General features: G+C 35.2%; 1 protein-coding gene across 2 annotated transcripts in view; it reads left to right on the top strand.

Moving 5' to 3' along the window:
• NUP155 (nucleoporin 155) overlaps window positions 1–22,596 on the top strand; it is a 35,013-nt gene extending 12,417 nt beyond the window's left edge. Inside the window, exons 13-36 of one of the 2 annotated variants that reach the window (XM_068422573.1) lie at window positions 421–591; window positions 1,670–1,780; window positions 2,685–2,779; window positions 4,248–4,336; window positions 5,641–5,703; window positions 6,819–6,881; window positions 6,977–7,127; window positions 7,854–7,920; window positions 8,795–8,913; window positions 9,120–9,223; window positions 11,096–11,229; window positions 13,022–13,213; window positions 13,870–14,008; window positions 14,669–14,804; window positions 15,237–15,390; window positions 15,663–15,767; window positions 15,903–16,057; window positions 16,562–16,691; window positions 16,983–17,096; window positions 17,570–17,690; window positions 18,644–18,754; window positions 20,005–20,141; window positions 20,904–21,004; window positions 22,163–22,596. In XM_068422573.1, coding sequence (XP_068278674.1) covers window positions 421–591; window positions 1,670–1,780; window positions 2,685–2,779; window positions 4,248–4,336; window positions 5,641–5,703; window positions 6,819–6,881; window positions 6,977–7,127; window positions 7,854–7,920; window positions 8,795–8,913; window positions 9,120–9,223; window positions 11,096–11,229; window positions 13,022–13,213; window positions 13,870–14,008; window positions 14,669–14,804; window positions 15,237–15,390; window positions 15,663–15,767; window positions 15,903–16,057; window positions 16,562–16,691; window positions 16,983–17,096; window positions 17,570–17,690; window positions 18,644–18,754; window positions 20,005–20,141; window positions 20,904–21,004; window positions 22,163–22,301 — 2,901 coding nt within the window. In that variant the 3' untranslated portion in view covers window positions 22,302–22,596. The remainder of the gene's footprint in view (window positions 1–420; window positions 592–1,669; window positions 1,781–2,684; window positions 2,780–4,247; window positions 4,337–5,640; window positions 5,704–6,818; window positions 6,882–6,976; window positions 7,128–7,853; window positions 7,921–8,794; window positions 8,914–9,119; window positions 9,224–11,095; window positions 11,230–13,021; window positions 13,214–13,869; window positions 14,009–14,668; window positions 14,805–15,236; window positions 15,391–15,662; window positions 15,768–15,902; window positions 16,058–16,561; window positions 16,692–16,982; window positions 17,097–17,569; window positions 17,691–18,643; window positions 18,755–20,004; window positions 20,142–20,903; window positions 21,005–22,162) is intronic. The other variant, XM_068422574.1, reaches the window with a different exon arrangement.
• Window positions 22,597–23,523: the final 927 nt, after the last annotated feature.

Genomic DNA, 23,523 nt, shown 5'->3' with positions numbered 1-23,523 from the left:
AACCTTTATGGTTCAGTTGCAGCATTTTTTGATCCTTTAAGGAATAATTTTTATTCATTATGCCTTTGGTATTTGGTTCTGATATGGTTAGCAGATTGTTGCTGTTTATATTGTAGCAGCATTAAAGGAGGCCACTTTGCAAGTTGTTTCACATTTAAATACAAAACATTATCCCAGTCCCCCAAAAGAAGCAATATATTATTCCCTGTCTCCCAAAACCAGCAGTATATATATAGCTGTAAATTTGGTGGTAACATTATGTTAGACAACACAAGACTTGCTTATTTTCTTTGGGTTTTCTTGTGTCAAGAGTAGATTCTATTCTGTGTAATTTTAAATGGTAAATAGTATAATATCACCATGGATGTACAAAATCCATGTCTGTTACCAAACTTTGGATAATATCTGGCTGTTGTTCAGATGACCACCCGTGTTGATGAACATTCCTGGGCTCTTTCTGCTATTGATGACTTTAAAGTTCAGAAGATTGTAACACCTCTAAATAAAGACATTATTCCAATAACGGATTCACCTGTTGTTGTGCAGCAACACATGCTGCCACCTAAAAAGTTTGTTCTGCTTTCAGCCCAGGTGAGTATCACTTTTCTTAATATAAGAAATCAGAAGATGAAGTATAAAGTTGGAAGAATGATTTAAACCTGTATATGTTTATTCCTTTTGGATATGTTTTTAAGGATTATATTCTGAACATAAAAAGCAATAAGGAAGAAGATTGCTGAAACCATCTGTACCTATTTTAAATTTACTCAAAGCTCTTGGGTCAGCTTCTCTTGTACAGTGTATTAATAGTTTTTGTTGGTCTCCAGAGACCCTTGTAGATACAGATCATCTGAGAAGTTCATTTAACCTTGGTTATTGTCATGATTATATGAAATTGAAACAGACACTGGCTGCCCGGAAAATGTAGTTTGAGTAAATATTGTGGCCAATTGAAACTTGAAAATAATTTCTTCTTTGTCATAGAAATTCCAAAAGGGTTTTTTGGAAGGGTTTTGAAGAACAAAACTCACAAAAAGAAAAAAAGACGTTAACTCCCCTACTCCTCTTTTCTGATTACATTTAGTGATATTTTAGGGCACTTAATATCTTAACCAATAGGCAATTAAAAAAAAAAAAATGTTTAATCGTTAATGTCTTGCAGCCTTTAGACTTAACTTGCATTTGTTTAATGGCAGATGTTTTGTTAAAGGCACTAATTGGACCTTCTACAGTAGTTAGTATGAATGCAGGCAAGATGATTGAGTGTAGAGTCTTACCATGCCCTTAATCCTGAATTCTTCAAGCATTTTTTTTCCAGGCGATTTTGAAGATTTGCCAGATACATAAAGCCTTTCTTTTCTGTATATACTTGCCATATGTTTGTGTTGTATGCTTCATGTTAGGCTAAGAACAGCAAAATTTACTCAGCTTATGGGGAGTTGATAGCTATTGCAGTACTTTTCCTGCCTTTCCTAGACTCCCTAGAGAATTTTCTCAATGTGAATGGGAACTGGGCTTTAGGCACCATTCACATTATACTTTGATCCATTAGTGCAACAAAGGAAAAATCAGAATGCTAAAGATAAGCATTATGGGCAGGGGGTGTTGGGATGGTGGGATGGCCGGAGTAAAGACAACTTCATTCTGACTTATTTTGGGTTACTTTTAGGGGAGCTTTATGTTTCATAAACTTCGACCTGTCGATCAGCTGCGGCATCTGCTTGTTAGCAATATAGGTGGAGATGGAGAAGAGATTGAAAGATTTTTCAAATTGCATCAGGTAAGAACTTTACACCTGTTACGAAAAATGGAAGATTTATAATATTTATGTAAATAACTTTCTTTAGCATCTTTTTGTTGTTGCTGTAAACTTCTAGTTAACATTTAATTTATCAATTAAAGTATTAGCTTTTCCTCCTGTATTGTCTGCATAAACCAAGACTGTGTAATGAGAAATAACTTCTCATGTTATGATATTTAAAATTGAAAGTGTAATTATTTTTTCCTGAAATTCTTACATGTCTTGTACACACAAGTATAATGCAGTTCTTGGTTTAGGAAAGAGTTCATCTAACAGCAGGGGAGGAAGAGTTTCTAAAAAAGTTAAATTCCTACCACTACAAGAGGTTTTTACATTTTGAAGGCCAGTAGAAATGTGTATAATTGGTCTACTTTTTTGTTTAAGGTAAATAACAAAGAAGCAGGAAGGAAGCTATAATGGATTACAATTTTAATTTGACTAGTACTGGTTAGTATCTGTAGTGAATGTTCACTGTAATCCATTCTCTTGTGCTTTGATAGGACATACTAAGTGGTATTTTAACATGCCATTAGAATATGGAAACCATTATTTGTATAGAGTTTTTTTCTTCAAACACAATAACTTACATTTCTGTAGAAATGGCAGGCATCTTAGTTACAATTAGGGGACAGACATGGAGATTGTTTCTTACCAGTACTTGTCCTGAGTTTGCAAAAACTGTGTATAACAAAAGCTCACCTGCTACAGTGGGATGCCCCACTATGATTCACTTTCTGTTTATAACTGAGAAGAGCCGATTTCCTTGCCTTCTAAATAAAATGATGCAAAAAGTATTATTGTTTAGTTATTGAGCTATATAACTTCTATACATTTCTTATCAACTTGATATAAGCTGCCACACTAATACCATAATATGCTGTAGGAGGATCAGGCCTGTGCCACTTGCCTTATCTTGGCCTGTTCTAATGCTGCCTGTGACAGAGAAGTATCTGCCTGGGCTACTCGAGCATTCTTCAGGTAAGTTTCAATTTTGTAGGTTTTTCTGAATGTTATGCTCAGGATCACTACAACCACTAAATAATTGTATGGGGTTTTTAACCTGCTGCCTGAGCGAGCGTTGTTTTAAAATGAACATAAGCTATTAAACCTGGTGGAATATGCTTTTGCATTAATTTAGGGCTCATCAACAAAGGAAACTTCCTGTAATAGTGATTTCTGGTTAGTTCCCCACTTGGATACTTGTATTCCACATGTAGAGGAGGCTATTGAAAATGTAGTTTAATCTGCTGGAAATGCACTTTTCTGTACTTCACAGTATCCCAGTTCATTCAGTGCAGTGTGTAGTAAAAGCTTTAATGAGACCAACTCAGACAGATGGAAAAAGAACAGACAATTTTTTTTTTTTCTGAAGGGGTTTTGGTTTTGTTTGTTTTTTTTTCTTAACATATTGTAGTTATTTATGCTGTTCACCATTGCACCAAGGAGATTTATACTCAAATTAACTTACCCTGTTCAGAGCCTGATGGCTCTTGGTTATAGATGTTGATTTTTTGGTTGGTTGGTTGGTTTGTTTTTTTTCCACTACAAATTGAGTGAGGAAGTATGGGCTTCTACTCTGGAGGATTAATTTGTCATCTGTGTATCTTAGGTACTACATATTCTTGGTATGCTGCAGATATGTATATTTTAATTAGCTGCGTTAAACAAGTTGGTATATTACGGATCTCTGTCCTCACAGGGCATGTAGTCTGGAGGAAAAAAGGGGTTTTGCTAAGATACAATTGTTGAGAGTGATGATAAAATGTGCAGCTTTGACTCTATGTTTGCACTAGAGTTCAAGTGTTATGTTCCCAAAAGCTTGCTTGTTCTTTTCCAAAACTTGTGCAGGTGTTAGATCAAGTCAGCTATTCTCAGTAGGCTGTGAATAGTTTCTCCTTGTTAAACTCAATTACATTACAAGATCTGAGAGAAAATGTGGATAATAACTGAAGAGATGGATATTAGCAAGGGAAGACATAACAAAGTGTTCATATAGCACTATAGGAGAGAGATTGATAGAAATTACTTGTGGACAATAGAAGGATAGCATGGGTCATCTCAATTGTGTCCTCCTTTCCACTTCTTTGTACAGGCAATCCTTAAAAAGATAAAGTATGAGCCTGATTTTGAGAATTGGTAACTTTCTCTTTAAAGTTTGATCATATCATATCACCACAGAACTTAGAACATCCACAAAAAAAATAGTTGTTCATCTAACGTATCTTTGCAATTGCACGTGTTAATGCATATGTAACATATTCAGTTAGTGTTCTTTTCTTCTGCCGAAAGTATCATACAGTCACAAATATTTCTGAAAAGTTATGCTATTTTTTTTATTCCCCATTTTAAAAGAACCCCAAAATTGCTCTTAATTCTCAAAGACATGAAAATGAAATGGACTGTGTATGTAGTGTGAGGAATTTTTGTCTTTGCATGTAAACTTCAGGTATGGTGGAGAAGCACAAATGAGATTTCCGTCAGCTCTGCCTCCTCCAAGCAACGTTGGACCTATTTTGGGTTCTCCCATTCCTGCCGGTAAATAGCAAGCATTTAATGGTTTTGGACAGTTTTTTTTTTTTCCTTGTATTTTGTCTTCTCTCAAGTACCAGTGTTCTTTTTGTCTGAAATAGCCTTTGATTTTTTACTCACTGGCTAATTAATTAGAGAGTTTTTCCATTTTTCTTGAGTGATTTTTTTGATTTAGTGAGAGGATGATGTGATCTCAAACTATATCTGGATGTTGCATATAATCTGGTAAGATTATGGGAAGAAGGTCTACATTTGTTGCTGCCACACTTCAGCAGCCAGAGAACAATTTATCAATACTGTAGTTCAAACTTTAAAAAGATTAGTTCGTTGTTGTGTGGCTATAGTAGAATATCGTCTTACAATGTCATTGTTGTACCTCTGTGGATACTGCTTATGAGAAGAAAAGAAAAATTTTGATCAAGAAATGGATTAGTTGTTTGGAGTGATTTCTCCCTGTGAAAGCTCTAGTTTCAACATTTGATTTCTGCTTAGGTCGTCAGTGCCACTTAAAAATTAGAATAGGGCCTATTCTTTATCCTCAGAACTTGATGCTTATTGGAGTGGAGGCTGTTCTGTATTACTCAGATTCACTTAGATTTCTACAGTTGCTTCAGGAAGTTGTCCCTTGATATGTGTTACTCAGTTCCAGATCTTAAGAGTTTTTAAAAAATAAATTCATAATCCTGAATTTGGAACTCTGAATTATTGAATTAAACTAAATATTTTTTTTTATCAGGAACTATTTAATTTCCAAAATCCTTTACTCTTGTCTGACGTGTAGCATTCAATTTTACACATCAGACTTGGGGAAAGAACTTGATTGCCTGGAATGCAAAGAAATTCCATTTCAGTACCGTTTTTGACATACATCCAAATTCATAAGTATTGGAGAAAGGTGTGCTGAACTGGGATGAAGTTTTGAAAACACAGTTGACCTTCTTTTTCAGAATTGTTAACTAGTATTAAAACACTAAGAAAAGTAGCTATTTTTAATGCATCAATGGCATCGCTTTCCAAGCCTGATGGTGTGGAACAATAGCAACGTGGGCAGGAGCTGAGGCAAGGCATAAGAAAATTAAATCTGGGTTAGAGAGGACAGCAGCTATGGGGAAAACAGGTGCTAGGAGCAGACTGAGAATGAAAGTAAGGTGTGGGAGAAATGACAGGAAGCTCTGTTATCAATAAGGTGACTCCTTTTAGAAGTAAATGTATTTTTCCCAAGTCTAAATGTTCGGATATTTTTATCATTTGCTGTCATTTATGCGTCTTTTAAACCTAGTATCAAAGCACATGTTTCCATTTTACTTCAGTGACAGGTCCAGGTGAAAGATGGCACCATTCTTCTGCTACTACATACTCTGTTTGCTCAAAGGGTAGAGAACTGTCATGTGAAATTAAGCTTCTGATATTGTGGATGTCCCGTGTGGTGGGTCAGACAGTGCTGACAGAAATTGATTAAAGCACCTTGAAATGTTGCATGTGAAACTACATTACAATACTGTTAGCATTAAGAGGCCAGGCACCTTTAGCTTAGTTCCCTCTTTTTCTCACTGTTGAAAGCCTAGTCATGCATTCGCATGTTGCTTTTCTGCAAGTTTGGGCTTTGCTTGGAACACAGGAGAATGTGCTCTGAGAATGCATTGGCAGTGTTTCGTGAAGGACTTTGCTACCCTTTGCACTGTTGAGTGTTGCCAAGTTGGGAGAACTGTAGTGAGTAAGGCAAGAAGGACTGATTCTTTGATAAAAGCCAGATTTACAGAATGCCAGATTTCTTGCCCTTTCTGTGATATATCATCATATATGCTGGTGGTACATGGACATTTTTGTAGATGACCACACATGTTCCTTGCATTTTGGGATCTTAAGTTAGGTATTCAGACTTAATTTGCAGAAGAGTTGAGTATTCACAGCTGAATCTCAGGCTGTAGACGGTCTCAAACTGAATGTTCCAAGTTAACAGTGTTGCTGTAGTGTTTGGCCAACTGTCCTGTGTAAAAAACTAAGAGTAATAATAATACCAGTTTCTTTCAGTTGAGTGCTTTGAAGGTAAAATTAATATTCTTTGAAAATGTCTAAATGACTGAAAGTGAGTGCTTTGAGAATAGGTGCCCCCATCAGGAATGGGAGCAGTCAGAAGCTGAAGAACAAGAAAAAGTGTATGGACAGTATTATATTCAATGCAGGGAACAGATGGTGTGCAATAAATAACACGTGAATGCTGGAAAAAAAAAAGTGCTTAATAACCGCTCTTGAAGGAAGCGTATCCATTTGTTTCACTAATGGAGTGTTGGGTTGATAAGAAATGAGTGCAGTTTGGTATTTAACTATAAATAAAAGCTGTTGGAATGGTTCTAACTTTAGAGAATGTGATTTAACAATTTTGCGGCTTTTGCACAGGAATTTTATGTGTTATATTTTGTTTTGTTTTGTTTTTTTTATTTATTTGTTTGTTTTTAACAAACTTACCTTTCCTTCTTTTACCTTTTAGGTTCCCCCTTGACAGTTGATAGTCAATATCCTAATCTTAGCTTTTTGACAACACCTGGGCAAGGTAATGCCTTCTTTTCCTTTGCTGAAGAAATTTTTTTTCAACTAGACTTTTTTATTTGCATTCAAATGAGTAATATTTACCTACTTTTACGCTAGGTTTACAGCCTCCTAGTATGTCAACTCCCATGTTTCCTTCTGGGAATTCCATGTCTCACCCTGGTACATCCATTAGCGGAATGATGGGTCCCGAGATAGTATTTTCTGGAAGACACAATGGCATCTGCATATACTTTGCTCGGATTATAGGGTGAGGTGTTTGTGTAAAAAGAGATCTTGTCACTCAATTTGTTTCATAGCTTTTCTTTCCCCTAATGCTTGTAGGTGGTGAATTCCATCTTAGTAGCATTTACATTTGAAAAGTAAAGTGCGTTTTTATGTTGTGTTTATGAAGTACCCCTAGATATAATACGTTCTCTGTACAGCTCTATTAGTCAGTGAATGACTAGGACAGGGAAGTTGCTTAGACACTGATCCTGCAATCCAGTGTATATGCACAACCCTGAAAACTGTGGTTTTGTTTTACAAAGCTATGAGCTGTTCCCAGCTCCTACTAAAGGATGAAACAGAAATGCAGAAGGACTTACAGGATCAAAGTCCTGGCTTGAAGTCTTTTCTCTTAGGAAGCTTTGAACAGAATGCTAAAATCAGAGCCATGAAGCAAGATTAAAGAGGATTCTGTTACTTGGATGTTGAGTCCTGTGTTACTAAGCACCCCAAGCAAGTACAGAGCTCTTCATACGTTGGTCATCTCTCTGTATGCTGATTGGGAAAGAAATTTTTGTTATGACAATGTTTGCCTACACTATATTTCCAGAGAATAATGTTGGCCTATATTTAAAGTATTTGAGACTGTTAAACTTCATTTGATTAAAGTTTTAAAATTTGAAATTCTTAAGAAACTATACATAGATGACTTGTAAAAATACTTGCTTAAATTACTTGGCTTTTAACACAGTACTGTTTTGTGTTGCAGAAATATTTGGGATGGCAGTATCGTTGTGGAGAGAGTTTTCAAAAGTGGCAATCGAGAAGTTGTTGCAGTATGTAAAAGAGTATTTTGTATTTTTAGAAGTTCCTTATAGTATATGTCTTAAGCCCTGTTACACTTCTGTTCCCAATTGTAAACTGATACGGAAAAAAAACATTGTCATTTGAATGTTTTCTTAAGGGCTGCACTCTTAACTGAGGAGTAATTGTAGGTTTTAAATCTTTTTAATCTGCTATTTTGAATGTTACTTTTTAAGAAACCTAACTGTAATTCGCTTTCTGTTCTTAACTGGCAATGGCCAGTTCTTTCCATGTTAGTGATTGCACTTCCTTCATTTCTGCATACCCCCTCCAGACAAAGACGAAAAAATAAAATGCTTTAATGTGTTAGGATAAACATTGCAGTTATGTAAGGACATAAAAAAATTTCCAGCATCTTCCTGACTAACATCTTGCTGTTTCACTTTTTGTCCATGACTGTGGATGTTAATAGAATCGTGAACTGAGTAATTTCAGCAATGCAAATTAACTGCTACATGAGCTTTCCTTCTCCAGTTATAAGGTAACTGCAAGACTCTGGAAGACCTTGGCAGTTATACCCTGTGTCTTAGCAATGCTCAATCATTGTTTTAGTTCAGAGTTGGAAATAGTAAAACACAGCTGATTTGTCTATCAGAGGGGCAAAAAAAGTAGCATCTTGAATACTGTATATCTTCAGAGGACTACTGCCTCTTCACATGTGTGCCCCCCTCCTCAATGAGAGTGGTATAATAATGCATTCTAGTGATAGCATTACTATTATGCTATTTATTTGTTATACCCTCTTTGTGTTTGTCTTTTTTAGTGGCTTTAGCTTAAAATTGTAAGTTTTTTGGAAAAAAGTTTGGAAGCTAAGCTTTCTGTAAAGAAGCATCCTCTCTTTTGCAGGTAGAAAGCAGTGTTCCATCCCATGTGCTGGAATGTGTACTACAAGAACTAAAAGGTTTACAAGAGTTTCTGGATAGAAATTCACAGTTTGCTACAGTAGGAGCCCTTGGAAACCCAAGGTATTATTCATTGTGTTAAATTTACTAGTGATGTTTAATGTTCAGCTCTTGGAAAATTATACCATGTGTATCTGTGTTGAGTTGAAGTGTATGTATGATCTCCAGCTTCAACTATTTAGACGCTAAAAATGAGTTGTTAGATTTAATCTTTAAAAGACTCAGTGTTTGTAATCATGTTAACATCTCTTTTTACTTTGGAATTGCAGTTTCAGCGCACCAGCCAATCTGCAACAGAGACTCCTGGGTTTCATGCGGCCTGATGGTGGAAGTTCTCAGCAAGTCCAGCAAGAACTCCAGAGGAAATATCATGGTATGTAATTACTTTTGAACAGGAAGTATCAGGGAATGGTGCATTTGGATGTTGCCTTTCTCACTTTTCTTGTTAAAACCTCTTAATAAAACCGCTTTTTTTCCATATAAATTTGACATTAATCAGTATGCCATACTCAGTAATAAGTTCTTCCGAAAAAGCACTGTAGTTTGGAAACTAACTTTGCTAGCACCTTGCTTTTGATTCCGTACCATATCATAGTGTTCCATCAGTGAGAGTGCTTCTGCAGTGACACTGATACGAAAAAATCATTTACGTATGACTGGACTAGAGACAGAGTATATACTGAGAATGAAAACTCAAATCCAGATAAACATTCTAGCCTTTACATTGACTGTAGCAAGACACTTCATTTGTTGCATGCTGCAGATGTTACCTTTCAGTTTGATATTGAAAGCTTTAATATTGCAACTAATTAAAGCAGTCCACAAAGGAGAATATCTCTCTGTGAAGAGAATCTAGGTTTCAGCACAGTAACATGTAGTAGTCTTGAGCCACTGCAAAACACAAGTTGTATCTTTTAATTTATTAAGATTAAAAAAAAGTGTTTGAACTTTAAAGCACTTTTAAACTTCTCTCTCTCATACAAAGAATTAAATTTCAATTCTGTGTAGATGTGTATCCTCTTTATCCTATTTTCCCCATTCAGACAATCTTGAAATACTAAATGAGGTTTCTTTGCACACTTGTCTCCTTTTTTTTTCTTCCTAATATTTTCTGTATCTTACAAGATTGTTTCATCTCCTCGTTACAACACTTAGTAGCTGCACACCCATTTATATTTTCAAGATAGCAATTGTTAAGCAATTTGTTTGTGAGACAAGTGAGTATGTTGTCCTATTAAAAAGAAATACTGTAATGCAAGTGGCCAAAGTTACAGTCACTGAAATGTCTACAAAACCTTGTTTAGAAATAAGAGGCCTGTCACACAGCCCATTTGAACTCATGTGCTCTTTTAGTGTAGCTTTTGCCCAGCACTTGCAGGCAAGTTGGGAAGTGTTGCTGATGTGTATACAGAATGGGAGATGGTTGTGGTCCATGTGGGTATAATCCTAGGTTTTAATTTCTACTTCTTTTATTGTAGTGCTTGCTTTAAATAGTGTGAACGTAATTTTTTTTTTTAAAGTCATTGCATAGGAATTGATAGGCATTTAATAATTTTATTTTTCATTTTTATGCATTCCAAAGCCCATAAACCCTTCTGGATTGCTAAATGACACAATATAATTATTGTTACCACATTTCTGAACTGTAAGCACTCAAAAGTACAGTCATACATTGTTGCAGTTACATTCCACCCATGTAATAAGTATGTCCGTATTGTTGTTTCAGTGAATATAATACATCTTACCAGATTTAAATGTTACTAGTTTTCAGAGTAGTTGTTCCTTTAAAGATAGTGTAGACAGTGTTGACCAAAGTGGTAATTGTAATTGTTCTTTCTAAGAGCAAATACAGGTAATCAAACAAAAAGGAATATGTATGGTTTTATTTTTATTTCTTTTATGTTAATCTTATATACATTTATAATAAGTATTTATGAAAAAACAAGCAAAAATTTAAGACTGATATGTAAATCCTGTGCACTTACATGAAGCCATACTTCTTTTTCAGAAAGTACTCTGTCTATGTTGCACAGTTTGAAATGAATGTTAACAGATGGTATTTGTTTTGGGGAAATGTTAACATGGCACTTTCCTCCAAAGAGAGATAAACAGCATTAATCAAGAGGGAAACAGGGAAAAAAAATCAGAAATTTAAGGAGATTGTTATTGTAAAACCTCAAAAATTTGCATACTAATTTGAAACATGTAGAACTGTTACTTATTGTCAATCTCTTTGCTTTTTCAGCTGAGGCACAGCTAACTGAGAAGAACTCACTTCAAGGCATCCAGGAGCTTGTTCGCAAAACCTGCCAGGCATTGGCTTTATGGAAGTTGCTGTGTGAACACCAATTCAGTGTCGTCGTAGGTGAGCTTCAGAAGGTATGGTCGGAATCGTATTATTTTAATTTGTTTGTATTTAACGTCTGAATTTCTTTTGCTACCTAAATATTCCCGAAGGAGTATTACTTTATTTCATTGAGAAACTTATCAGGAAGTTTAAACCACATACAGATTTTTATTCAGGTTGCAAGTGTTTATTTTTAAGAGACTGATGTGTAGTATTGACCTCATCACCCAATTTTAGCAAATTGGAAGTGTCACTAACAATAGATTTTATTTTACTTTTATTGACAGTTAATAATGAGTCTGGTTTTACAAATTACTGTGTTTTCACCTTATGCACATTCTGTGGTATGTGCTGAAAAGAATAGACCAGTGTTCTTCAGCTGAGAGGAATTCACTGTTTGCTTCAGTGTTGGTAAAGTTTTAACAGTGGAGAGCAGTAGGGTTGTAGAGTCTCAAACCCTTGCACTTTTGTGTAAGTAGGGGTCCAGAATGTACCACAGAACAGTAGAGTTTGGAAGGGACCTCTGGAGATTATCTGCCCCCTCTGCTCAAAGCAGGATCAACTAGAGCAGGTTGCCCACGACTGTGTCCAGTAAGGTTTTTAATCTCCAAAGGTGGAGACTCGACAGCCTCTCTGGGCAGCCCATTTCAGTGTTCAACCACCTTCAGAGTAAAAAAGATTTTCTTTATGTTCAGGTGTAATTTCCTTTGCTTCAGCTTTTGGCCCTTGCATCATGTCCTGTCACTGGGCACCACTGAGAAAATTCTGGCTCTGCCTTGTTTACACCTTCCCATAAATATTAGTAAGATCCCACACACTAACCCCTGAGCCTTCCCTTCTGCAGGCTAAACAATCCCAGTTCTTTCAGCCTCTCCTTGTTTGTAAAGAAGGAAACTTACAGAACTATGGGTGCTACTGCTGTGTACCCTTTGCTAATGTTGAATTTGCATCCAGCCCTTGAAGAAGCTATTAATTTGAATACTAGGCATTCTGTCTTAGCACTTGATAGGAAAAAAGGTGATTTGAGAAGTTGTATTATTTGTCGATATAAAGAACAATTTTTAAATTTTACAAATGCACAGAAGCTGTAACTCTTCACACTGTTGCTTTGGGAAGTTAGTATGATTTCTAACACAGGCAGCTTTTCTCTTGTGTTGGACGAGTTAAATAGAATCTTTTCCTCTGTCTTCAGTAGTTTTAGAGTTTTTGTAATAGTATTTTTTGTGTTGTTAGTGATCATCCACAGACACTACATAGACACTACTGGCAACTCTATGTGAGCAAATATTCTTAATAATTTTTAAAAATTAATAACCTTCAATATAATTTAATATAAAAAAGCATAAAGAGTACAGACCTCAAAGTTTTTAAATTCCTCCTTTTTATGCATCTGTTATTTTTTTCATCTGTGACAGTACTCAGATGGTTCCCATTATTAAAAACTGACATAACTAATTTTATAGGGTGTGCATTCTGACAGTGCCCTGTGAAGTAGGGGGAACTGTTCGTTCCTTTCTTAGTCGCAGAGATCTGAAACAGAAGTGACACACAGCATACTTGCTCTGCCATCTTCCCTAAGAGGAGTTCTCACTGTGCTTTGGCATCCAGGGGTCTAGTGCCTTCATTGATAGGGCTTGCTTTCTTATTTCCATTTTGCTATATAGTGTGTATTTTAAAGAATGTATTTCTGTGCTGTGCGCTTCAGTCATTGGAGTTTTGTATGTTTTTATTTACTGGAAACATTCAATTTTGCTGCTGTAACATTGACTTTTCTAAACAGAATGAAGTAAAAACTTTCGTAAACTAATAAAATTCTATCTTCAGGAACTTCAAGAACATCTAAAGATTACTGCTTTCAAAGACTTGGTGATTAGAGACAGAGAGTTGACTGGAGCACTCATTGCGTCTCTCATAAACTGTTATATCAGAGATAATGCTGCTGTGAATGGCATCATTGCCCATTTGCAAGATATCTGTCCTCTTCTTTATAGCACTGATGATGCTGTGTGTTCCAAGGTAAGCGCACTTCCAGATTTTACAGCACCAAAACACAACTTCAGAACATGTTTGAATGAGATAAGTTGGGCAGGTTGTAAATCATTATGCTCAAGTAGTTTCAGGAGCACAAGAACTAATGAAGGCAGGTCATGTGCATGTTTGTGTCTTGTAGTTGATTAATGCTGAAAATTATGCAAGCTCTGGTTTGAAGCATTTGCAGTTATTTGTAGTGTTCATAGGGTCTCCATCTCCAATGTGATGTCTATTAAAACTGTTGTCTTGATGTTGATAAAATTTGTTCTTACTCCAGTCTTTCCTCAGCATAGTCTCTTGTTTTCTGCCTGTTGCCTAGTTTCATGGAATTTATGGAAGGATAATTGTGTTTAAGAACTTCACTCTTTGAAGCTCTTCAAATTTGAAAAAAGTAACTGGTAAGGGTGGAATGGGAAACAAGTTGGTTGTTTAAGTCTTAAGCCCGTCTCTGTACTGCCATTGTACAGTCCTTCTGGAAACTTAGTGTTATCAAGTGACGAGAGTGCTTTTGAGAGGATGTTGTTTCTGCTGTTTCAGCGTCAAAGTTTGGAATAATAACTCTTTGCCTTACAACAATATCCACGATCTGTTCATGATGTGTTTGTATGAATAATTTACATTTTTCCATCATTTGTCTTTAGGCAAATGAACTGCTTCAGCGGTCTCGACAGGCTCAAAGCAAACTGGAAAAAGAGAAGATGTTAAGAGAGTCACTAAAAGAGTACCAGAAGATCAGCAATCAAGTAGACCTTGCTAATGTTTGTGCACAATATAGACAAGGTAAGAGGCAATCCCTGATCGTGTTCTGATAAATAGTTTCTGTAGTATCCTTTCGTGGCATCTTTGTTTGTTTGTTTTGTTTACTGCCTTTCAGTTCATTTTACAGTGTTTTACCATAAACAGTTTCTTAATAACTCTTACAATTTATATGCGTCAACCTGTTCTTGTTTAAAGTGTTTCTAGATTTCACCAACCAATCAAAAAACCCACTTCCGTATAAAAATATTCTCCTCCACTTACTTCACATTGCCGTGTTCATTTGTTGCATATATGTGGTAAAAATGTTTTTAGGAAAATTGTTGGGGTGTATGTAAGCAGAAGATAAATGACTGTACTTTTGCAGGTAAGGTTTTATACCAGATACGCTGTTTGAAAGATGGTTCTGAATCCTGTTGTGTGCAGAAGAAGCTAGTACATAATTTAAATGTAGGTATAACTCTTGTAATAGTCAAGATTTCAGCCTCTGTACAAACACGTAACTTCAAACTTGCATATAATCCCACAGGTTAGGTACAGGCATAAACCTTTATACGATACAGACCAGAGTAAATAAGGTTTATTTTTTTTTGCTTGCTAAAATGGGAAGTGTTTCATGTTACTCACCATTTTGTCATAGATTTAATACAATGAACGGTGATACTTGTTTTGTTTTTTTCCTAGTGCGTTTCTATGAGGGAGTAGTAGAACTCTCCCTTACAGCTGCTGAGAAGAAAGATCCCCAAGGTCTTGGCCTTCATTTCTATAAAAATGGAGAACCAGAAGAGGATGTTCCTGGGTTCCAAGCTTTTCAAGAGAGGCAAGTTTTCAGGATACCTTATTACCATTATATTGGGTGCTTTATTTCAAGTGACTGGAAAAGTAACTCTTTTGGGGAAGTTATGCAGGGTAATGACAAACAAGCATTTTATAATAAGGGACACAATGTAGATGTTTTTGCCCAGCATGCTCTCCTTGATTATCATTAATATGGCACCAACTTAATCTGGAGCAGAGAGTAAACTGATAGATGCAGAAAACATTGTGATCTGAACATTACAGAAATATTTGTCAGAAAGATGATTGAGAACAAACTAGATTGTGGCAACTAGCTGACAATAATCTGTGACCTTTTTTAAATGTTAGTAATTGTGTTTACAAAGGCATACAAAAACAACATTTGAGAAGAATACTTCATAGATAGTTGCAATGGAAATGGTTAGGCTTTTATTTTCTTTTCCTTTATTTACAGATTAAACAGCTACAAGTGTATCACTGACACCCTTCAAGAGTTAGTGAATCAAAGTAAAGCTGCTCCTCAGTCTCCTAGTGTACCCAAAAAGCCAGGTCCTCCGGTGCTGTCATCTGACCCCAACATGCTAAGCAATGAAGAAGCAGGGCACCATGTAAGAAACTCAGAAAGAAATAATGACTGCACTGCAGATAATAGTGTGATTTGAAGGGGTGTATAATTTATTATTTTTAAAAAATTATGCAGTAGTTTAACAAAGTAGATAAAGGTCAATATTTGTCATGAATTGCCTTCTTTATGTACAGAGTGTTCATAGAAGTGATGACATGCAAATGACGTGAACCTAAGTATTGTTGCATGCCTATTCAGTGCTTGATGTAATGTAACCACTTCTGGAATAACAGCTTTGGCCTTTTCTTTCCTTAGTTTGAACAAATGCTAAAGTTGGCTCAGCGATCAACAGATGAGCTCTTCAGTATTGCACTTTACAACTGGTTGATACAAGTTGACTTGGCAGACAAACTGTTACAGGTGAGCTCATGTCTATACAATGAAATAATTTGTTGGAGGGTTCCACTGAACTGGAGGAGTTAATTGTAATAATGCTGATGCTTTAAAAAAGAGGAGAGAGCAAGAATGTAAATGTTATCTTTATGACTTTTGCAGGTTACTGCCCCCTTTTTGGAACCTTACCTTGTGCGAATGACCAAGATTGACCAAAACAAAGTCCGTTATATGGATTTACTGTGGAGATACTTTGAAAAGAACAGGAATTTTAGTAATGCAGCCAGAGTCTTGGCTAAGTTGGCTGAACTGCATAGGTATGGATTACGTGTGATCTATTGCATATCTTGAGGTAACTGGGCAAAAAAAACAAACAAAAATCAAAACCTTATGTGTAGGTATTTTAAGAAAAGGCCAAGGACAAGAAAAGGCCAATGCCCTAGGATGTTTGCTAAAAAAAAAAATTAAACAAATGGAATATATTAGCTGTTAATCCAGGCCGTTATTGGAAAGAAATAATAAGTTTATTTTATGTATTATACATTAGCTTGCAATGTATTTCCTGTTGTAAGTACCATATATTAAGTGGTCATTTCTTACACAGAATTTTAAAATGCAATAGTGTAATTGTGGAGCAGTGGATTGAGAAGCACACTACAACTGAGCCTACAACACAGATGGGGTTACGTGGTTGGATTATGTCCTGCATGATTTAGTAAAATCAGAAGTGACATACTAATTCCCAAAGTCGAGTTATAATTATTTGAGGCTTAGTTGTATTCTATTAAGTACTCATTTTATTTTGAATATTTGCTTTGCAGCACAGAAATTTCTCTTCAGCAGCGTCTTGAATACATTGCACGTGCCATTTTGAGTGCCAAAAGTTCCACTGCCATATCCTCTATAGCTGCAGATGGTGAATTCCTACATGAACTAGAAGAGAAAATGGAAGTAAGAAAATATACTAATCTAAGCTACACTGTAAATTATTATTTCACTGTTACTTCACTTCGTCTCATTGGCACATAACATTTTTATTACATTGCACAAAACATAAACTGTAGAAACAGTTTTCTGTGCTTTCTGCCTGACATGGCAAAGTTATGCAGTTGATAGGAGACCTGACGTGTAAGACAGTAACATTTCTACATTTAAATAAGTTCAGGTTAGTTCTGGGTGTATTCTTGAGCTTTGATTAAATTAAACCAATCTTGAAATACTTTATTTTTCTTTTTAAACAAGGTTGCAAGGATCCAGCTTCAAATACAAGAAACATTACAACGGCAGTATTCCCATCATTCTTCAGTGCAAGATGCAGTCTCCCAGCTTGATGCTGAGCTGATGGATATAACCAAGGTGATTAAAATTTCTCTGTATCAGAAGTCAATTTATCACATTTGGGGGGAAAAATGTTTTGCAAAGAATGATACTATGCTGACTAGGAAAAGTAATAGGCAGTTTGACGTTCCTGGTTTCAGAATGTCTGTTACTCTAGACTGTCTTTTTCTGTACTTTGATATTCCTTCAGTCTTTAGTACTTCCGTTTCTTCTATGTGTTTATCTTCATTAGTTAGTTGATTAGATTTCTTCATTTATTGGGAAAATTGCTAGAAAATTAATGGTATTAATTATAACTTCATGTAAAATTGGCAATTGTATTTAAGAAGTGAAACTAAATGTAGTAAAAAAAATCGTTTAGTGTACGACAACAGTTACTTAAGTTGCAACTTTACTAGTCTGATGTCTACCATCAGAATAAAGAACAGCTGATTCTAAAAATTTCCTTTTTATCTTACTTGAAATGTAAAGCCTGCTAATTTTTCTTTCAGCTGTATGGAGAATTTGCTGACCCTTTTAAGCTCTCAGAGTGTAAGCTTGCAATTATACATTGTGCGGGTCATTCTGATCCTATCTTGGTGCAAACTCTCTGGCAAGAAATCATTGAGAAAGGTAGGTCTTAATGGACTAGGAGTGGTACAAGGTAGAACTATTGGAAAATGGTACAATTAAAGCTTTTAAGACTGACTGTGTGCTGCTACTGATATGCTGTCCAAGTGAGATGCATCTTTTCTGGACTATTGTGTAATATATTTGGTAAGCGTAGTTAACTAGTAATTCATTCATGTTATTACCTTTGGCTTGTGTGCCTAAAGGACAGAAAAGAAATATTTTTACATATATGTTGGGGCATATTGCATGTATGGCTTGAATAATCACATTCCAGATAACTTTTAAGAAGTCGTTTCATCCCTTCTTGTTCTTAGATGCCATTATATATGGACTTCAGAATACCTGTGAAATTTTGTCTGAAGGTTTCACTGTTAAGAAATTATAATAAAAATGTTAAATTTATCATGACAAAGATTAAAGAATCTTCAGGGAGTTCAGCAGGAGGCTGCAGGAGTGGAAGTGTAAGGGTTTTGTCCATTTATAGAGAAGTAGAGTAGTGGGCACAGCTCTGCAGCCACTCAGCTGTGATGATCTGCCTCACTCTTTACCATGATTCAGTAATTCACTCTCTCTTCCTGTTTTTTTTTTTCTCTTGGATTTTGTGCTTGAGGTTGCCATTGTGCAGACAACATTGACAGTGATTTGAGGGAAAAGCTATGTGGTATTGTTTTTTTTGTGGGTTTGTTGTTGTTGGGTGTGGTGGTAGGGTTTGGGGGTTTTTGGTTTTTTTTTAAACAGATTTGCATGGAACTTCAAGGAAACAAGAATCTGTAAATATATGTGCATACACACCAGAAAAGGTTGTATTTTCACTTCCACGTGCTGATTTTGCTCTGACAATAGCATAAGATTTTGATGTGTTAGTAGTAAATTTAAGTACTTCAGTGTAGTTGTGTATAAATGTGGAACTTTTTTTCTGAAGCTCTCTCTAAATGATTTCTTTTCATTTTCAGAGTTGAGCGATGGTGTGTCTCTGAGCCCTGCTGACAGAATGCAAGCACTTAGTCTGAAGATGGTATTGCTTGGAAAAATATATGCTGGCACACCTCGTTACTTTCCTTTAGGCAAGTTGTTTAGCCTGCATAGTAAACATGCGCATTACGTGAATAGGTCTCAGCTTTCTTTTTAGCCTCTTAAAAAAAAGTTTTAACCTAAGAAATGTCTCTTTTCTTAAAATCTAAAAGGAAAGAATATTGATAATTTTGTGATAACGTAATTACGTGCGTGTGATACATAATTACTGTAGTTATTTGTGAAATTTTTCGCTGTAGCTGAAGCAACAAATTATTTCAACTGTCAGTAGCGATGGAGTTGATCTTGAGAGTAGCTGGGTAGTACTTTTCAGTTTTGTACAGCAAATAAGGTACGAAAGCATTGTGGTGCTTTCTCATTGGGATTGAGGAGAGGGAGGTTGGACAAAAAGTAGGAACAGAATTCCTATTGGCCTTTTATTTCGTAAGCACGGTGTAATTGTATGATTACAAAACCATTAAAGAGTTTTTACAGGTGCAGGTTTTCCTATAATTTATCTAGGGATTTAACCAGAGTTTACAGTTTTTGCCTCTGAATGGGAAGTAAATGAACCTTAGAAGGCAGCAACAGTTATTTTTGGATGGCTGTGCAGATCCCATTTTAGAAGGTAGTAAAGTTTGTTTGTATCAAAGTACAAAGTAAAAATGTGTATTTATTCATACAATAAGATTTTAGGCAACCACATTTCTCTGCTGTCCTTTGAAATGTCTACTGCTGTCTGCAGGGTAGATTCTAAAAACAATTCAGGAGATTTCTGGATCGTTTTTGGAGCTGCTTTCTGCTTTTGAGATGCTCACCTGTTTTGACAACTTGGTATTATATAAAAACCTGGAAAATATTTTAGTATTGTAAAAGAATTATTTAGTGCTGAACAACATATTGTTGATTGTTACTGATGCTTAAACGTGATAAAAGATGCGGTAGTGTTGCTGGCTATTCTAGCAAATGAAATGATAGTATGTTCTTTTGTGCTGAAACAAAAGTTAATGAACTTTTCTTAACAGTATAGTTCCGTGGCAGAACTGTAATAAAGTACTTAGTATGAGTATGCTGTCATGCATTGCTGATAGCTTAATATCGTCTTTGGAGGTAGTGACATTTTGTATATCCTTACCTCAGTGCAGGCTGGGGGACACTGTTACATGTGCTTCACAGCAGAAAGGTACTAACTGTGTGGAAGACAGAAAATTAAAGTTGGAGTAAATCACTTTCAAATGCCTTTCTTTGCTAGACTCCCATTAACAAGTTGGAATCTAAACATCCCATTATTTTTGTCCTCCAGATTTTTTAGTGCAGTTTCTAGAGCAACAAGTCTGCACTTTGAACTGGGATGTAGGTTTTGTAACATACACCATGCAAGAAATTGGAGTGCCATTGACAAGGCTGCTTGAAGTATATGACCAGTTGTTTAAAGCACGGGTAAGGAAACTAGCAACAAAATAAAAATTTTGTTTTCAATTACTATCAAGGTTTGTCTTTAGCGGGAAACATAAAATAATGTAAGGTGCGATATATCGAAATATCAACTTCGTAGCTTTTGTTCTCTTTTTTTACTCAGAGGCCTTTAATGCTGCTTTTTTTTTCCCTGTTGATTTTGTTCACTTAAATCTTAAAGTATGAGGAAAATTGTTAATCCTTTTACTTCACCTAAAGCAGATTTAGGATTGAACAGGATTAGAATTGTTATGTTACAGAAGGAACAGCATATCTGGAGTATATTACTTTTGTTTGTTTCCTGCTAATGATTAAAACTTGATATATTACTGCATCTTGTCTAATCTATTGATGCAATAGGCATAAAGAATAAGAAGTGATATTTTTAAATTTTTGTTTGTAGAACAGGCTTAAACAGAATTAAAACAAAGAGAATGGACTTGCTTCTATTTACTCAGATTCCTTACAGTGTAAGGAATTCAGAACTTCCTAAAATCTATTACTTTACAGACTGTTACGTAATGGGAAACTGACTTAAATTCATGTATGTTTTAGTACTCAAAAGTCAAAATAATACTTAAATATAGACTTAATCTATATTAAGATAGAATTCCCATTTCTCTTACATTTTTGTTAACAATGAATAATAATTACCACAGCTGGCAATTTGTGTGTACACACACACACTTATTTTTTTCTTTTCTCTTTAATATTAGCCTCGTTAATATTTTGGAAACTTTTTTTTAGGACCCATTTTGGAATAGAATGAGAAAGCCTTTACACCTTTTAGAGTGTATTCATGTGTTATTATCAGGATATGTACAAGATCCAAGCAGAGTACTTCTGAGGTAAGAAAGGCAACTATATCCAAATAAATATTGAAAGATGTAAAATATCCCAAGGCAGTGCACTTCAGCAATCCCCAAAGCTTTTCATCTTTTTTGGGGGGTGAATTTAGTATTTCTTTCCTAGCAGAGATTAGTGAGACTCCTCATTGAAAACCAGTTGGTAGAAACTTGTAGAGTCCTCCCTATAAACTACTTCAATAAATACAATTTTCTCCACTTCACTGAAGATTCATGAGGCACTGAGAGGATTATTTGGTAAATTTTGGCAACATACTTTATGGAGTAGTACAGACACATTTGAAGGAATCTGGGAAAAGTGGGGGAAAATGAGAATCGGGCATTTTGTGAATTAAACCGTGAACTGTTTAATGAAGAAAGGGTAGAAGCACTGCGTTCTTGTATTCTGGAAAACAGAAGACTAAACACAGGGACAGACCTTCCCAGATTCTTTTTAAGAGTTTGGTGATGAAACACTCTTCAACACTAAAGTTCAGCTTAGTTGCCTGTATATTATGCAATGCCTAGCTTTGGCAACTTTTGTGAATAGACTATACAAACTTCAGTAAGAACTATCTTGTCTCAGAAACAAGCAGCAGAACTAGGCAAAGTCTTGATTACTCGTTTAACCATAATTTTTTCTGATTCTCTTGAAAATATACATAGAAATATCCCCTGTTGACATATAGAGCTTACATATAGCTTTTTCTCTCTTTTTTGATCTTTTGTGATTAGCTGATTTTTTTAAAGACTAACTCACTAGAACTTCAGTGAATGTTGTCTAATTTTAATATCTACTAAGATATTAATACCTAAATATTTGTGATACTAATTTTAGATATTTCAATTGCTATCTAAATTAATAACTTATACATTGATTGTATTAATATCTAAAATAATAGCTAAATATTAAATATTTCACATTGCTATTAACTGTATCTTTTTTTATTTATATTTAATATCAGATACATAGTAGTGATTCGTTTGTTTTCCCGTTATGCCTGTCGTAAGCATTAGATTTCAAAAATGAGTTTTTCTGACAGATGTCTTGCTGATATGTTTTTCCATTAAAACCCAAAGAATGATCACTTTCTATATCAGAAGAATTCTAATATACAGAAACAAAAAGGAGCTCATTATTATTCTATGTTTTCTTTACAGGCGACGATTCACAAATGTTTGCTTGGATGCTGTTAGTTGCTACTTGGTCGAACTTCAGTCTATGAGCCCAACGCTAATGGTGCAGACTACTATTGGGAATTTTAAATCACTACAGGCTAAATTAGAACGTCTTCACTGATTGACTAATATAATAACAGAATCATTAGCTCAGATTAAACTATGAAATAAAAGTTCAGATGTCTGCACCGAATCTCTGGAAGAACAAATCCTCAGAAAGAAATTCTGAGAAAGTTTTATTTCCTGCTGCAGTTATCGATTGTATGGCCTGTATTCATGCTATTTTAACGGTATCTACAAATTGTAAAATGTAAATGTGACAAATGCAGTTTCTTTTATTACTACCAAATTTTTTAACAAATAGCTTTTTTTTTTATACTGTTGAAATAAAATAATTTGTGTGATCTTTTCCTTGAGGATTAAGAATATTTGGGAAATATTTTTCTTTTTCTTTTCTCCATTACTTAACATGAAGTAAAGTAGAAGGTAAAATCTACCTGATAGCTGTTTTACAAGTATTGAAACAAGAAATGGCAACTGCCATTGAAGGTAATGAAGAAGATGATAGAAGCGCATGTAGATGAGTAAAGTTGGAAATGTGGTCATACCAGGGAGCAGTGATGCAGTCATAACTCTGTATGAGTTTATTGGCAGGTCTTTCGATAACAAAGATAATTATTTCGTAACTGTCATTTTAAACATAGCCTGCCTCTGTAAATAGAATGTTTGGGATGAAATTGCAGAAATTAGCAATCTGATTTGTATGGCAAGTGAAAGAACAGTATTAAAAGCCCATCAAATTATTTTCCCTATTCTATTTCAATAAATATGTTGTATCTGTTAAATAAAGAAGTCAAAAAGTGACTTCTGTCTACTTTCTACATGCACACACACGCCAAATTGTGTATATTCCTGAAACGGATCAAAGCCTCCGCATCACCCTGTGTGCGTGCTTCTTAAGATTTTAAAATCTCATCCTGCAAGGAAATTGGTCTCTGTTTTACAGCTATGCATTGTGTACATATTCTACTCTATATAAACATGTACAAGAAATTACCAGTTCATGCTGGTCTTTAGTCTTTCTCAGTTAACTTCTTCACGTAAGTAAATAACCAAAGAGTTTGGAAAGATTTTTAATGGGAGAAAGAAGCAAATATCTTTATGCCTAGAGAGTAGATGAATGTATTTTTTTCCCAGAAGAATGAGTAGTTGATACATCACAGGTGTTCAAAAAACAGAAAGGAAGTGTAGATTAAGACATTTATTTACATGCAAGTTATCTACTTAGAACCTTTAGTATGAGATCTGATTACTGTGCTCTAAAGTTTTGTTTAAAGTACAGC

This window comes from Nyctibius grandis, chromosome Z (genome assembly GCF_013368605.1).
Source record: "Nyctibius grandis isolate bNycGra1 chromosome Z, bNycGra1.pri, whole genome shotgun sequence".
Taxonomy (NCBI): domain Eukaryota; kingdom Metazoa; phylum Chordata; class Aves; order Nyctibiiformes; family Nyctibiidae; genus Nyctibius; species Nyctibius grandis.
The sequence above is the reverse complement of the archived record's forward strand: the minus strand, read 5'-3'. Positions and strand labels throughout refer to the sequence as shown.